Below are 15786 nucleotides of genomic sequence, written 5' to 3' on the forward strand. Positions count from 1 at the left end.
TTGCATGACTTTTTGACTCAATTACAGGATGCTCTCAGATGCATGCGTCCTTCATGTATGCTAATTTGAAGGGTGGTAAATGTCAGACAAAATATGTCCTTTAAATGTCACTAAGGAACTATAATAAGCAGAAACATTTGACTATTGTGTTTTCACATATTTACACCTCACAGCATTATTGACAGCACACAAGAACGCAGACTGCACAGTCATTTAATTTCACATGTGTGCTTGTGCTGCTGAAAATTTGATATCTTTGTGATTTTTTTTTTCTTCTGTCAGTTTCTCAAATGAAAAGACGGCTCACTTGAACGATGGATAGGATTTGTAATTTTTACATTTGTTTACACAAAGGGTGTTAAAGAAGACGTCTAAAAAGTTCAGTGTTAGCCATCTGAGGTCTAAGGGTGTGTGGGGGCCCGGAGAAATTCTGTCATGCCCTGATATTTGTGTTTTTTTTTTTCAGTTGCTTATAAACATCTAAATGGCTAAAGTCTAATATCACTGTAACCAGCACAAACTGGGCTATAATAATATGTGATCAGCATGTATGTACATGATTGTGTTTTTGAGAAATAATCAATTTATGCATGGTTAGTGAAAAACTAAAAAGGTTAAATCACTTGAATAAGGCCATAAAACACATACAGAACATTATACTTTTGAGAACTGGAGCTTATAGCCTAGAATTTGTCTTTCTAAATTATGTGAAAATCATCTTGTTTACTCACTCACAGAAAACAATATATTGATTTAAATTTCCTGAGACACTTTTTGTTTGTAAAAGTCATGCGAGTAGGCATCAACTATCATGAATATACCTGTGATTTACACCTGAGAAGACAAAGACCTGCATAATGAGCTGCATAATGAGCCTCACAGTCAGGTTTGTGACTGAGAGGGAAGAGTTACAAGAAATATTGTGAGGACAAAATAAATGTATAGATTTTATGTTTGTAGTTTATTTAGAATATATTTATTTATCTCACAACATAATTTAATATTCACTTGCGAGTGTAGTCACACAATACTTCAGAAATCCTTTTAACAATCTGATTTTCTACAAAATACATAAATAAATAAATAAAAATTAAGTACAACAGAATGACAGCAACAGAACAGAAAAAACATAATAAAAGATAAAAAATACAAATAAGTAGGTAAGGAATGACAATATGCATTCCTTACCTACAGTAGTAGTGTATATTGTTATTGAAACTTCATAATGTTTCACTTGATTATACATTTAGTCAGGAATTATAGTTTGGATGGAAAAAGTCTAACTAGTTAAATGTTTACACATTATGTGTAAACCTGTACAAGTATATGAATAAATAAAAAGATACTTAATCATGTTTATGATCTCTGCTGGATAAAGCACTTCGTTCTTTTTTTCTGAGGAAATCCAAATCTCAAATCCTGAGGTAATCCACATCACAACTTTTTGGGGTGAATTATGTCTTATTCCTCTCATCGTGAAGCAAAGAGTAAAATAAAAAAAAACTTGAAGAACAGTCTCGCTGCATTTTCTTCTGTCGTGTGGGGGTATTCAAGGCCCATGCTTCAGTGAAACATTATAATCTGAATAGGGTGTTCAGCGCGGGGTAGTGGTCGCATTAGAAATAATGAAGGAAGACGTGAAAAACGGGCATCGCATTGTTTTCATATGGATTACTTTATCACAGAATATTTGTTTTCGGCAGCACTTGTTGAGTTTAAAAGTAGACATGCCAAGCTTTCTATAAATATCTCTCTCAAGTCTCTTCGTTGAGTATTCACTGAGTTAAAGTTCATTTTAATGACGCGTTTGTAAATGAAGATCAACTCAGACAAAGGCTGCACAACTTGTTTGTTATCTTTATTTTATAAATACACAAAGTTTTGTTGTTATTATGTCTATATACTAAAAAGTAGACCATTTACAGATTTGATTGATGTATTGCTCTTATCTGTATGATCAAAATTGAAAGTGTAATTTAAGTTATTTTTCGGGGTTATCAGGAGAAAATGCCTCATAACGCTCATCAACGCTCACGCTCATCAACACGTATACGAGTTAATTGACTCCAATGGGCTAAATACTTTCTCCTATCCCATCATGATGTGCAGAGACAGTGTAGGTCCCATTATGATGTGCATGTTTAGGTTTTCTGAACATTTCAGGTTATACTGGTTAATTGAAATCGTTGTTTATTTTGTTAATTTTTGTATGCCATTTTTTGGGATGTGTGCATGTATAGATGTTAACATTTCATAAAAAAAAAACACTTGACTTAACAGCAATATTAGCAATATTAACTATTGTGTAAAATACTGCATTGTTTCTGTAATAAAATATAGTTTTGACACTTAGCGTGCAGATTGTTAATTACATGTCGTTCCAAGCCTGTAAGACCTTTGTTCATATTCAGAGCACAAATTAAGATATTTTTGATGAAATCTGAGAGCCTTTTGACCCTGTATAGACAGCAATGTACTACCACATTCAAGGCGCAGAATTAAAATAGTCCATGTGACATCAGTTGTTCAAAAGAAATTGAAAAGAAATTGTTGAATAAATTAGTTATTTTTGTTTTCTTTGCGCATTAAATGTATTCGTGTAGCTTCATAAAATAACGATTGAACCCAATTATGTCACATTGACTATTTTAACAATGTCCTTACTACCTTTCTGGGCCTTTAATATGGTAGTTCTGCTGCTGTCTATGGAGGATCAGAAAGCTCTTGGATTTCATCAAAAATATCTTAATTTGTGTTCCAAAGATGTACAAAGGTTTTAAGGATTTGGAATGACTTGAAGGTGAATGACAGAATGACAGAATTTTTCTGAATAAATTTTTCCTTTAATAGTTAGTAAGGTAGATGTTAAATATAGTTATGGAGTAGTATTAAGAGATATAAAATATGACCATGCAGAATAATAAGGCATTAATATGTGCTTTATAAGTACTAATAAACAGCCAATATATAGTACCAGTTCTTTGCATGTTAACCAACTAGTTAATAGTGAGAATTGGTCTTTGAAATAAATTGCCATAAGTTACCACTGTTTTTGCTTAAAACCATGTTATGTTAATGTTACCACATGAAAGGTTTTGTTTTTTACCTTGTACTCTTATCAGTGTGCTGAGTTTGAGTCTACTTCACAGCTTTACCATTAGCCCTCTATTAGATAAGCCTGTTGCGATCTGAGGTATGTGCCAATCTTCAATCATTTCCCCTGTAGTCATCCGTTCCTTCGCTCATCCAAGAGTGAACTCAGGGTGCAGTTGTTAATGGGGTTTCATGAGCCATACAATGTCTTCTAGCAGTGGTTGTCACTGTGAATCTCCCAGTGAAGGGATTTTAAACAGCAAGATTTGCCCACACCTTCATGAGTTATGGGCTGTCGCTCCACTGTTCAGGGCGTAGAGTGCGTGCAATTTGATATTACGATTTCTCTTGTCTAGTCACTTTGATATATGTCTGACAGTGTGCATATGTTTGTGTATATTTGTTCAGTGTGTGTTTATTTAAGGCTTGTTTTTTTTTTTTTTTTTTTTTTTTCATATTCAAATGTTATAGCCTGGGCCTTGATTGTCTGCCTGCATGATCATTCCCCGCTAATGATGTCACCACCCAAAGGCATGCAGCAGAATGGCAAAGATGACTCCAGCCTCTGAACTTGTGTTTGCGATGTGAAGTTCAGTCATATTAATCATTCTGCCAGACAGTGAGAGCAAGGCGCCCATGGGGTAAAAAGGAGACGTGGCCCTCTGAAACTGAGGGTTTTAGCAGAGTAAAAAGAAAAGAGGGGCTGTATGCTCGGCACTTGTTATTATTTATCTAAACTCTGACGCGCTCTGCTCTGACACTGCCGCACTCTACAGGGGCACACGGGTTCTCTTTTAGATTGTTTTAAGTGGGAACTGCACAAGGTGAGGATAGTGCAAGAGCAGCGCATTTAGGAGCTTATTCATCACATTTGTGCTTCGTGTCAGAAAGCCGTCTGCCCCAGAGAGCACAGGAGCGTATGGATTTGAAGGTGTTATGCTTAAAATGAATCGTGCGCTTTGTTCAACTGATTTAGTGAGTCAGTAAGTGTGTATACATGTACAACATACATTTACTATATAATACAAAATAATACCTGAAAAAAGAAGCTTGATAGCTCAAGTCATTGTTATATAACCTTTAAAACATTAAAGGGTTAGTTCACCCAAAAATGAAAGTTATGTCTTTAATGAATCACCCTCATGTCGTTCCAAACACGTAAGACCTCCGTTCATCTTCAGAACACAGTTTAAGATATTTTAGATTTAGTCCGAGAGCTTTCTGTCCCTCCATTGAAAATGTATGTACGGTATACTAGAATTTGTTGAAGCATCAAAAATAAATGTTGGTCCAAAATAGCAAAAACTACGAACTTTATTCAGCATTGTCTTCTCTTCTGGGTCTATTGTGAGTGTGTTCACAACACTGCAGTGTACTGATGTCCAGTTCACGAACAGATCATTCGATTTAACTGGTTCTTCTTGAACCAGTTCACCAAGTTGAACTGAATCGTTTGAAACAGTTTGCGCCTCCAGTAAGCATTAATCCACAAATTACTTATGCTGTTAACTTTTTTAATGTGGCTAACACTCCCTCTGAGTTAAAACAAACCAATATCCCGGAGTAATTCATTTACTCAAATAGTACAAAAAAAAGGAAGTGCTGTGAAGATAGAACTGAAGATGAACAACAAGTCGATCCAGATAACGAACGAAAGATTGACTCGTTCTCGAGTCAAGAACCGGTTGCATCGGTTTTCGGCTTACCAGTAGTAATGGGAAGTTCAGTTATTTTCCACGAACCGGTTCTTTTGGACAGTTCACTTCAATAAACTGGTTGAAATAAAACGGTTCACCGGTTCTTTTGGGCCCAACGTAATGACGTCATTGCATGCGCAGAATCATCAGCTACTCGGTTCTCGATTCAGATGCATCCGACAGAAACTTTTCTTGGTTCAGTGTACTGGTGATCTGAAGGTTCTTGACTCTTGGACTAAATCTAAAATATCTTAAACTGTGTTCTGAAGTTGAACGGAGGTCTTACGGGTTTGGAACAACATGAGAGTGAGTTATTAATGACTTAATTTTCATTTTCCGGTGAACTTGTAAACACACTCTGTGTCGTCTTTCTCATTAAGAGTCCAAGAATGTCCCGCTCATTAAGACAAAAGGCTTTGAGCTGATGATGGAGTGCTTTTGTCTCTGGCACCTGTGCTCTGTTTATAATGGGATCTCTCCTATCAAGAGCTTACAGATATTATGAATTCATTATTTCTGCAAATCCATCATTGGTATGTTAGCGCTGGTCTAAAATGATTGAGCGAAGCAAATCCGTGATAATGTCAAGAGGATTTCCATTTTTTTTTTTTTTTTTTTTTTTTTTAAGACAGAACAGAAAGGGTTTAGTTCTAAAGACGTGCCAGTAGTTTATAAAGCTATATGCTCTTATGCCCAGCCTTCATGTTGCAGACCGGATATGCTTTGAATTTGTGCGATCAGCCAGATGTGCTATATATTAAGGTGAGGTTAAATTGAAACATGGCTGTGTTGTCCCTAGATGGCAAGGCAAGGCATGGCTGGCAGTTGCTGTAGGAGACGAGATGATTGATTACCACGCCTGCTCAACATATGGCGATATGTGAGATTTTAGCTCACAGGGTAACCAAGGGTAAAAAAAGCGACGGCTCATATGTTGAAGAGAGTTGGGATGATAAATGAAAAATGCCGCAATGGATTTCATTCACACAATTCTGCTGAGCTACTCCGTGTCTTCTATTAATAATACTATGGTAATCCTCTGTGGTAAGAATCTTCTAGGAAACACTGTTATCTTTTGACATAACAAATTTCATTTTCGTACTTTAAGATAATCCTCCAGTATTAGCAAGTGTGATTTATTCTCAGTGTGTAGAAATGTATCAGAAATCCTGTATTATTATTTTAGTTTCAAGTCAGTGCTTTCATTTTCAGGACTCATTTTAGAACTGACAGAAAACTGTTTGTTTTTTGTGCCTCATTTCATTCTGTGTAATTCAAATACTGTGATTTTGGAGCAACAGCGGATCAGGGTACACTTTGCAGCGATGCAGTCATGCGCTCATGAAATGCAGAGAACGTACCCAATTGAGCAAGGTTCAGATTAGCAAACACTATTCTAAAAATCATTTCATACTGGGATTGTCAGTGTATTAAGGGATTCACAGTCACATTTACTCAGCGTCAGCTGTCAACACAGCAAAAAGCAGACCCCGTTAGTTTCATAAACATACATTTATTTTTAAAGAACTAGTGTAATTATAATTAAAGTTTGCTCGCTTTTAGTCCATGTGTGTTAGCTTTGAGATTATCTGTATGCTAACACAATCTTGAAAAGCTATTAAGTAATATAAAATGTACAATATTTTTATTCCAGGAAAACGGGTCAAAATATTGTTGAACGAGGGACAATCTCTTTTACTCTGTTAAAAAATAAATAAATAAATTTATATATATATATATATATATATATATATAGTATCAATAAAACAAAGCTTGATGGAGTAAATTTACAAGAAAATACTGTTTCAGTCTTTCTTAAATATTTCATGCTTAATTCTGTTACTTGCTATTTCTTTGAAATTGTCTAGCAATAACAATTGTCTAGTCATAAGGGACTTAATTGTTTTTTTTGTTTTTTTTTAATAGAAATAGAAAATTCATCCCTCATCTAAAAGTTGATGAATAAGCTTTTCCATTTTCCAGTTAAAGTTGTCCAAATGAACTTCTTAGCATATTACTAATCAAATATCTAATCAAAAATATCCCAGTGATTTTTGGCATAAAAGAAAATTCAATCATTTTGACCCATACAATGTATTTTTGGCTATTTTTGGTTCAGGGACACATTTGTCCTTCCAGAACTTCCGGTTTCTGTTTGAAATCCATGAATTTGTTGAACAATAACATTCATTTATTTATTTATTTATTTTTATTTATTTGTTTTTTTCTCTTCCAAAAACATGACTGTTTCTTATCTTCTGTGTATTTTAGGTATGGTAAACTACAGTGAGGTTACTGGTTATCCACTGGTCCAGCACTGGAAGCTGCGGTCCATTATGTACCATGTGAAGCTCAATCAGTGGAGCCTCTCCCAAGGTAAAACACCCTCAATCTTCCACTTACATGGATGTATTAAGTATTAAAGGGTTAGTTCATCGAAAAATGAAAATTATGTCATTAATAACTCACCCTCATGTCGTTCCAAACCCGTAAGACCTCCATTCATCTTTGGAACACAGTTTAAGATATTTTAGATTTAGTCCGAGAGCTCTCAGTCCCTCCATTGAAACTGTGTTACTCCGGGATATTGGTTTGTTTGAACTCAGAGGGAGTGTGAGCCACATTAAAAAAGTTAACAGCATAAGTAATTTGTGGATTAATGCTTATTGGAGACGAGAACCGTTTCAAATGATTCAGTTTGATTTGGTGAACTGGTTCTAGAAGATCTGGTAACATCGAGTGATTCGTTCGTGAACCGGATATCATTGAACTGTTGTGTTTTGAACTCGCTCACAACAGACACGGAAGAGAAGACAATGCTGAATAAAGTCATTTTTCGCTGAACTAACCCTTTGACAAGAAACATGTATGACCAAGTGTACAATATATTCAGTTAGTCAGGAAGATGTTTGAGGCCAGCTGTACATTTTGATTGGTCTGATCTCACTGATGAGCCCTCACTATGACAGATAAGTTGTGCTGGTTTGGTAGTGAAGCAAAAATGGTGGTTCTCAGTGCTCTGTTGATCCCAGATGGGATTAATTTAAAACCAGGGAATTTAAAGATGAAGTTTATAACTTTTTGTACTGTCCCATCCTAATATTCAGAGACAGCTATAAGAAAGCCATCTGTAGGCTGATTTCTTTGTAAACACTTTGGTGCTATCATAACGGTACTCTTCATCCTGAACTAGCAACATTTACTCAACCAGTGGTGTGAGTTTGGGGCTGAGGCTTTTTGCTGGGCCGACCAATGGCAATGGAATATTCAGGGAACTTTTTTTTTTATTATTATTATTCTGTGATGGTAGTGATGCAGAAATGACACACTTCAACTTCAAGCAAGACAAAAGACAGCATTCGAAGAGGCAAACTATTATTTATTTATTTATGTTTTTATTTATTTATTTTTGCCTTTCTCTGGTTTCAATGACTTCACTTCATTTGTTTAATGAACGCTGTATGTTCAATGAGCAGATGTTAGATTCCAAGTGCAGTTTTATAAGAAATACTCCCTGTTAATGAATGGCCTGAATGGCCTTAAAAATTTGATTTCCTTGCTCTCATATGGCTTGCACCGGTTCCCTCTTTTCACGTCCCATTACCATTAAAGGATTCATTTTTCATATGAATGAGAAGTTGAGTTTTTACATTTTCAATTAATTTTTTTTTTTACAACTTTTCCCCCTAAACTTCCTGCATCTTCTAACTTGAGGTCAATTTAAAACATGGACATGAAGGTCATAAGAGGAAGTGGAATAATGCAAAATATATTATTATTGCAAAATGTTATTTTATTTATTTATTCAGTTTGTACAAGATATTAAAACATTGCGTTGAAATAAAGGATTGTTCCTCTGTGAATTCTGTGAATACCCACATGGAACATTTTTATTAAACGACAGTTTGTTAACATGCAAACCAGTTCTACTGTCTGACAAAAGTTTCAGAGGTCTTCAGTACTTTTGCAAAAGTACATGGAAACAAGTACTTTATATTCTAAAGTACTGCTTGGAAATGTAAATTCTGTGACTAGAAGCTTATTTTAATTATTTTGATGGATATTGAAAAAACAAAACAAAAACAATAGTAATAAAAGTTTTTAAAAGGTCAGACATCAGCCTACACAAAAGCATTCAACACCTTTCCAAGGCCTTGTTGTTTATCCTTCCCTTGTTTCCCCAGATAACATTTCACATGCTGACAGATCATGTTTACACTCTTTTTCTTCCCACATTCTTTTTGTCATGTGCACTGCATTATGTTTAACTTTATTAAAAAACGACTATAAAGCCAATTATAATGCGTATTGTAGCGGTACTGAAAATAAGCAAGCAAGTAATAAAACTGCGATTTTCACAGCTCAACAATTTTCTCTTTTGTTTGATTCATAATGCAGCTTCAGCTTTTAATTAAGATGAATTTAAAGACTGAAGTGAAATTGAATGTAATGTAAAGTTTGATGTGATCTCTCACACAACTAAATGACTCATTCTTTTACCCTTTTTCAGCCTTCAGTTCAGCAATTCATTCACTGGATGGGGCCACTTTGCGCAGTGATTTTGTGTCCATTTTAAAAGAGTTTGGCAACCATTTTATCCAGGAGGCAGTGTATGGCTTTGAGGAATCCTGCACCATATGGTATCCCAACAAGCAAGTTCAGCGCCAGCTGTGGTTGGAATACCAGGATATCAGCAAAGGTAAGCTATACATATATACTCATTTAAAAGATTTAATTTGCTGCTTTAGATCATAATATATTGGATTGCATTTACTAATAAGTGCTTACAAATTGCATAATGTGCACTGGTGTATGTATGTTTGTTTGTTTGTTTTGTAAATAGTAAGAAGTGTTTTCAAATTATGTATTTTATTAATAATAATAATAATAATAATAATAATAATAATAATAATAATCTGACTTTTGTAATGGTTGCTTGTTTATGTAATAGTAGTAGTAGTTGTAGTAGTAGAAATAAAAATAACCCTACAATATTTATTTTTCAATACATTTAATTAGTTAGTTGAAAATATTATCCTAAATATAGAACACGTGTTACCTTATTGATAAATCATGTTTTCTGCATGAACACACATTGGTTTTACCCATAGTTAGTGAATGAGAAGAGAACTAATGTTTTTTCTCCTTCTTGGTGCACCGTTTTATTTTATTTTATGAGGTGATAAACCTTTCAATTTCATGAGGAAATAAACAGAGCAAAATATTTTGCCTGTCCATAAATCATGCAATGGTAAATAATTGAATATTTATGCATGGCTAAATAAATAATAATTACAACAATTAAAAAATAAAATAAACTATTGTGTAGTTATGTGCATATTCTAGGGGTTTGGCCCGGTGCAACCAAAGTTTGGTTTTGTCAGAATGTAACATCCATTTTGGAGAGGATGTGGACAGGAGCTGAGGAAGTAAAACTCAACACAGCCCGTGGGAGGTTGGTCACATCTGTTCAGCCAATAAAAGGGGGCAAGGGCAGATGTGAGAAGGCTGGCTGGCTGGCTAAAGCTGAATGCAGGCCAGCACTGCTCCGCACTCAGGAGGCCCCTGGGCAGGCTCACCTAGTTTTTATGCTTCAGCTCCACTCAGCTGAGCCCATATATATATATATATTTATGTACAAGGTCATTTAGGACGGAACTTATTTGTTAAGACAACAAAAGTGTGACAATAACAGAAGAAGAATCTCTAGAGATGGCCTAGACAGTCTATAGAGTGACTTAGCCAAGGATGGTTCGCTTTCTATGCTTATAGCTAGTTTATCGACAATGCTTTGGGCATTCATGAAACAGCAGCACTATGAACATGAAAAAGTACATTGTGATCCACACAGACATTTCTTTATGAAATAGGCACCAAGGTCATCTGACAAGGCATAGAGGCCTCAGTCTGTACTCTTCTATTTTCAAGGCGAATGAGAGCGAAATAAAAGCTGTAGGTGCTCTGCAGTTTGATAATCTAACACTCTTTTGTGTGTCATTTGTGCAAGTGTCTTTAGTTGGGGTTAGAAAATCTATATCTGATGTGTCTGTGAGTAGTCCATATTCTGCTAAAAGCATTTTGTGTTAAAGGCCAAGTGGCAGCAGTAATGATCTTTCTTGAAAAGATCATCATATGTGATCAAATTAGTCAGGTCAAACAATCACTCAGAAGAAGGTTTTCCAAGATAATGTGAGATGTGCAATTCACATTTATTAAATAGTTTGTTTGTTTTATTATTTGAGGGCTGTCAAAAAAAGCATGTTTATTTCTGAGATAATTTTTTTTTGTTTAATGCATTGAAAATAATTTATTCAATGAACAATTCCTGAAGTTTAAAATTGTACCTGTCCATCTATGATTCATGATATGTACCATTCTCTTATTGCTTACATCTTAGATGGGTATTCTCCAATTAGGACCAGGTCTGTTGTGCCATGTCTCTCTCCTCTCCTTATTTTAATGCAGAGTTTTGCGCTATGAAAGCAAAATGTAGACAGCATGAACGTATCTTCAGGAAAACATGTCTAACTGTCCATTTTCTTGTTTATTCTGACTATATTAAGTACTTTGAAACTGCCTTGTATTAGGACTCTGAAAATAATTGAATAAAAATTTTAATCTGCATCTCGTCAGTAAAGCCAGCTATGTGATTAGTAATAAATCTCCAGCACATGCTTTCAGATGGAGCAGCATTTACTACACAGAGCAGTAATTCACTAACGAGCTATGCAAAATTGCGATTCATTGATGATTATGAGTGCGATTTTGAGTAGCTTGTCAGTGAACTACAGCACTAAATCACATTAAATTATTTGCAAGGCCCTACCATTAATGCAGCCCGCTCTTCTTATATCTCCAGCATCATTAACAAAGCTAACAATATAGGCCTAAGGAACTATTTAGCATGGTGAACAAACGAATCCAGGCACCAAACTATAGTATCATTCAACATAAATCGGGTGATTTGTGTTGTACTTTCTTGCACCACTTTCAGGGAAAGCTAGATGCTTTATGCACTTATCATTGGTGAGAAACTGAATATTTGAGAAACTCAGCCTACACAAACTCACTCTACCCAGTCATTTTTTTTTTTACCTTGACAAATCCACCTATAATTACAGATATAAATTAAGGAATTGAATTCCTATTCAAGCTGGCTAGACCCTGCCCCTGTCCCACACCTCATTGTCACTTTGTAACTAGTGTGTTAGCCAAGACCCAGAGCAGGGAGCTAGGGGAGCCTGCCATCGACACTCGACCCAGCCTCTACGGATGGACCCCTGATGGGGGTGGACCCCAGATGGAGCCCTTTCTGTGACAGACTCGGGGATTGCAAACCACTCTAGTTTAATTTCAGGGACTGGATCCCTATCTGGTCTAAACTCAGGGATTGGAGCCCTTTCTGTGCTAGGCTCGGGTACTGGAGCCATCTCTGGGCTAAACTCTGGGACTGGAATCCTCTCTGCGCTAAACTCAGGGACTAGAGTCCTCTCTGGATAGACTCCAGGACTGAAGCCCTTTCTGAGCTAAAATTGGGGACTGGAATCCTCTCTTACCTAGAATCGGGTACTGGAGCCCTCTCTGGGCTTGACTCAGGGTCTGGAACCCTCTCTGGGCTTGACTCAGAGACTGGATTCCTCTCTGGGCTTGACTTGGATACTGGAGCCCCCTCTGGGCTAAACTCTGGAATTGAGCAGTAATTTCTTGCCCACAACAATCTCTTTGATATTTTTCAGTCTGGTTTCTGCTTACAGTAATGTACATAAACTGCTCTAATAAAGATCATCAGTGATCTTTTACTCTCTGGTGACTCTGACAGTTTGTCAATTATTTTATTACTTCACCTCATCTCAGCTTTCGATACTGTTTGTCATAAGCTATTACTCTCTCGCCTTGCAGAGTTGGCATTTCAGGCTCTGCATTATCCTGGTTCTCCTCATATAGATAGTTAATACATACATCTCACTGCACAGTTCCAAATCTCTCACTGTGTCGCTCAAACAGGGTGTTCCTCAGGGTTCAGTTCTCTGACCATTATTATTATATATACCATATACATTCACTCTCTTGGCCAAGTAATTAGTCGCCATGGTTTGAACTATTATTGTTACGCTGATGAAATCCAGATATATACTGTTTGTCAGCCAGACCCAATCAATGGCCTCCTTATCTTCATATGTCAGTGAGTTTTCTCTTCCTATATTCCTTTTCGCTCACTCCAGTCTTCTAGTTCAGATCTTTGTGTGACTAGGTTCTGCTTATCTTCTGCTTAAACTTTGGAACTCGCTCCCCTTGGCACTCAGAACAGTTACCTCTGTCAGTGAATTTAAGTCAAAGCTTAAAACATATTTGTTTATCAACACTATCACTAAATAGCATTGTGTATTTATCCCATATGTATTATTTTCTATGTCTCTGTTACTTTATTTGTGTTATATGCAACTACATTATTTGTGACTGGATTGGGCAAATGTCCAATGTACACTTAATTGTTTAAGTGTTAATTAATTTATTTTTATTTTTATTTTTTTCTTGGTCATGCTTTCTGAACTTCTGAAAGCTTCTGATTTTAACCAACAAAACTAACTTGGTTGACTTGGTTCACCATCTCAGCACTATCAAGCATAGATTAGCCTAGACAAGTATGGAAATATATGCTAGTCTTTTCAGCAGGGAAGAGTAAGTTTTAGTGCATTAATTGCCTCTATTTTATCATTTAGCTAATCATTTATGCAAAGCAACTTTAGACAGTACACTTATTATTACACTGGAGCAAGCTGAGCTTAAGTGCCTTGCTTAAGGCCACAATGGTGATTGTTCATGGATCTCTCATCGTGGGATATGTACCTACAGGTGTGAAAAAAAAAAAAAAAAAACCTTTTATGATATTCACATTTATTCTGCTACATTTGGATCTTCATGAGATGCACATTTACATCCAAACAAACATTCTATTAAATACATTTAACCACTAATTAGACTATCATAAAAAAAGAAAAATGGCAGTTGTAAACTTCATGTTTGCAAGTGTTAAACTGGCAATAAAGACTACTGTACATGTCTAACCCATCCATCATAAGAAACTAGAAGAAGTTTTTCAACTTTACACACAGGAAGCCAGCAAAATGTATTTATTTATTCCTGTAGACGTGTCAAAATTAAAGCCTAAATTGAAATCTTTCCTAAATTGAAAATTATTTGATCCTTATCACTGGCACATCTTCAACTCAATATCTATTCCTCGTAATGTCTTCAGTGAATTATATTCAAAAACCCTCTTAATGTTTATGACCTCGTTGTAAGAGCTGATTTATCTTTAGAACAAATCTACTCACTTTCTGTCTTCTATCCCATCCGGTAATTATAGGTGCAGTCAATGCTCTCAGTGGAACTTGACCTCAAAATATAATTCATTTTTTTCTTTCATAGTCAGGTAAAATGTTTAAGATCAAATGTTTAAGACCCTTAGAAGTCAAAACAATATATATAAAAATAAATTAATTAATGAATAAATAACCACAGTGCACCAGTGCTTGCTAGCCATATATACCATACATGCCCTATTTCAATGAATGAGCCATTCGTTTCACCACTACTGGATAAAAGCTGTTATAGAAGCATGTTTTATGTATAATGATACTATCCGCTCTTATATGTCTCATATGTGAGTGAGATGGGTGATGAATGTCACCAAGTATGGACTGAGCTTTCTTCTTACAGCGCTCTGTGTACAATTTGCAATCAACTAATTATTAGTGAGAAATGTTCCCTATAATAAAGTGTTACCCAAAGTACTTTGAAAACACAAAACTTGGAGGCAGTATAGACAAAAGTGACAGGAAGCCTTTGTATACTCTGTACACACAGTCCCTTAAAAGGGATGATTCGTACAAAAATAAAAATTGCCATTATTTATTTACCTTCATATTTAATCCCAACGCAGTATTTGTTTATTTTTCCTTTGGAACACTAAAGAAGATATTTTGAAAAATGGGGTCTAGTGTTGTTGGTATTTCAAAGCATTTTCGTTGAAAAAGTGGCAAAGGTTAAACAGTATATGTATGTTAATGAGTGCCTGATTAAGATACAGTACACTGCGTGAAACCCAATTCTACAAAACATTAGGCGTATCTTGATGTCCAAGTAGCCCAAAACATTCAAATACTGTATGGATGTAATAACTTAGAAATACTTGCAGTTTTGTTGATACGGCCATTCCAAGCCATCTGTCTTCACTTTGGTAGTTTTGGTATCTTAGGTAAAGTCAGATAAATAATAGCTCTCCCCTTGCTGCTGTTTCAGCCTGATAACTCCTAGATTATGGTTTCCCTTGGTCGAAACGGCCACTTTGCCTTCTTTCCAAGGACATCACCCTTGCAGTTCACAAGAACGTTAGCTCTTCTGACGGATGGCTTTAAATCAGTTTTTCTGCCTACCTGAAAACTCCATTATTCTTCATTTTGCTAGCCTCTGACATGGCCACGGACACTATCACAGCACTAAATGCAGCACTGAAACCAGCGTGAACAGTTTTTTCACCTGTTTTTTATTTTTATTTTTATATTAATTGATATTTGAATATTAAATATTAATTAGTTTCATTCAATGACATTTACACTTGAGTGCCATAAATTAGTGGCGATTTGTGATCATGACCCCCTGAGTCCATGTCAGCGTTTCTGAGAATGCAGGTTGAATGCAGATGCTGGGTGCTAGGCAGGTGCTTGTGGACTGCTGTGAGGCAGAGAACAGATTCAGGGCAGGATTTTAATACCCCCTGTGACTCAGCTAAAGATCCTGCTCTTTGGGAACGGGTAATGAGCTCTCTGGAGACTCGGCTGGTAAACCATATTAGTACCCTTGCCCCAAACAGCACAAACCTTTCCGGAGCTGAAGTGTGCCACCTAATCATTTTTGAATATGTGGGGGGAAATGTCGACAACACAGCTTATGAATATTCACAGACTGGCTGGAGGAAATTAAAATGTTGGAATGA

At 35.9% G+C, this 15786-nt stretch overlaps 1 protein-coding gene across 3 annotated transcripts in view; it reads left to right on the forward strand.

The window, feature by feature from the left end:
* Window positions 1-15786, forward strand: part of LOC127951225 (astrotactin-1-like) — a 263118-nt gene that overhangs the window by 180955 nt on the left and 66377 nt on the right. For all 3 annotated transcript variants that reach the window (XM_052549027.1, XM_052549026.1, XM_052549028.1), the window contains 2 exons: window positions 7062-7166; window positions 9301-9489. In XM_052549027.1, coding sequence (XP_052404987.1) covers window positions 7062-7166; window positions 9301-9489 — 294 coding nt within the window. The remainder of the gene's footprint in view (window positions 1-7061; window positions 7167-9300; window positions 9490-15786) is intronic.

The sequence above is a fragment of the Carassius gibelio genome, chromosome B2, assembly GCF_023724105.1.
Source record: "Carassius gibelio isolate Cgi1373 ecotype wild population from Czech Republic chromosome B2, carGib1.2-hapl.c, whole genome shotgun sequence".
Classification (NCBI taxonomy): Eukaryota; Metazoa; Chordata; class Actinopteri; order Cypriniformes; family Cyprinidae; genus Carassius; species Carassius gibelio.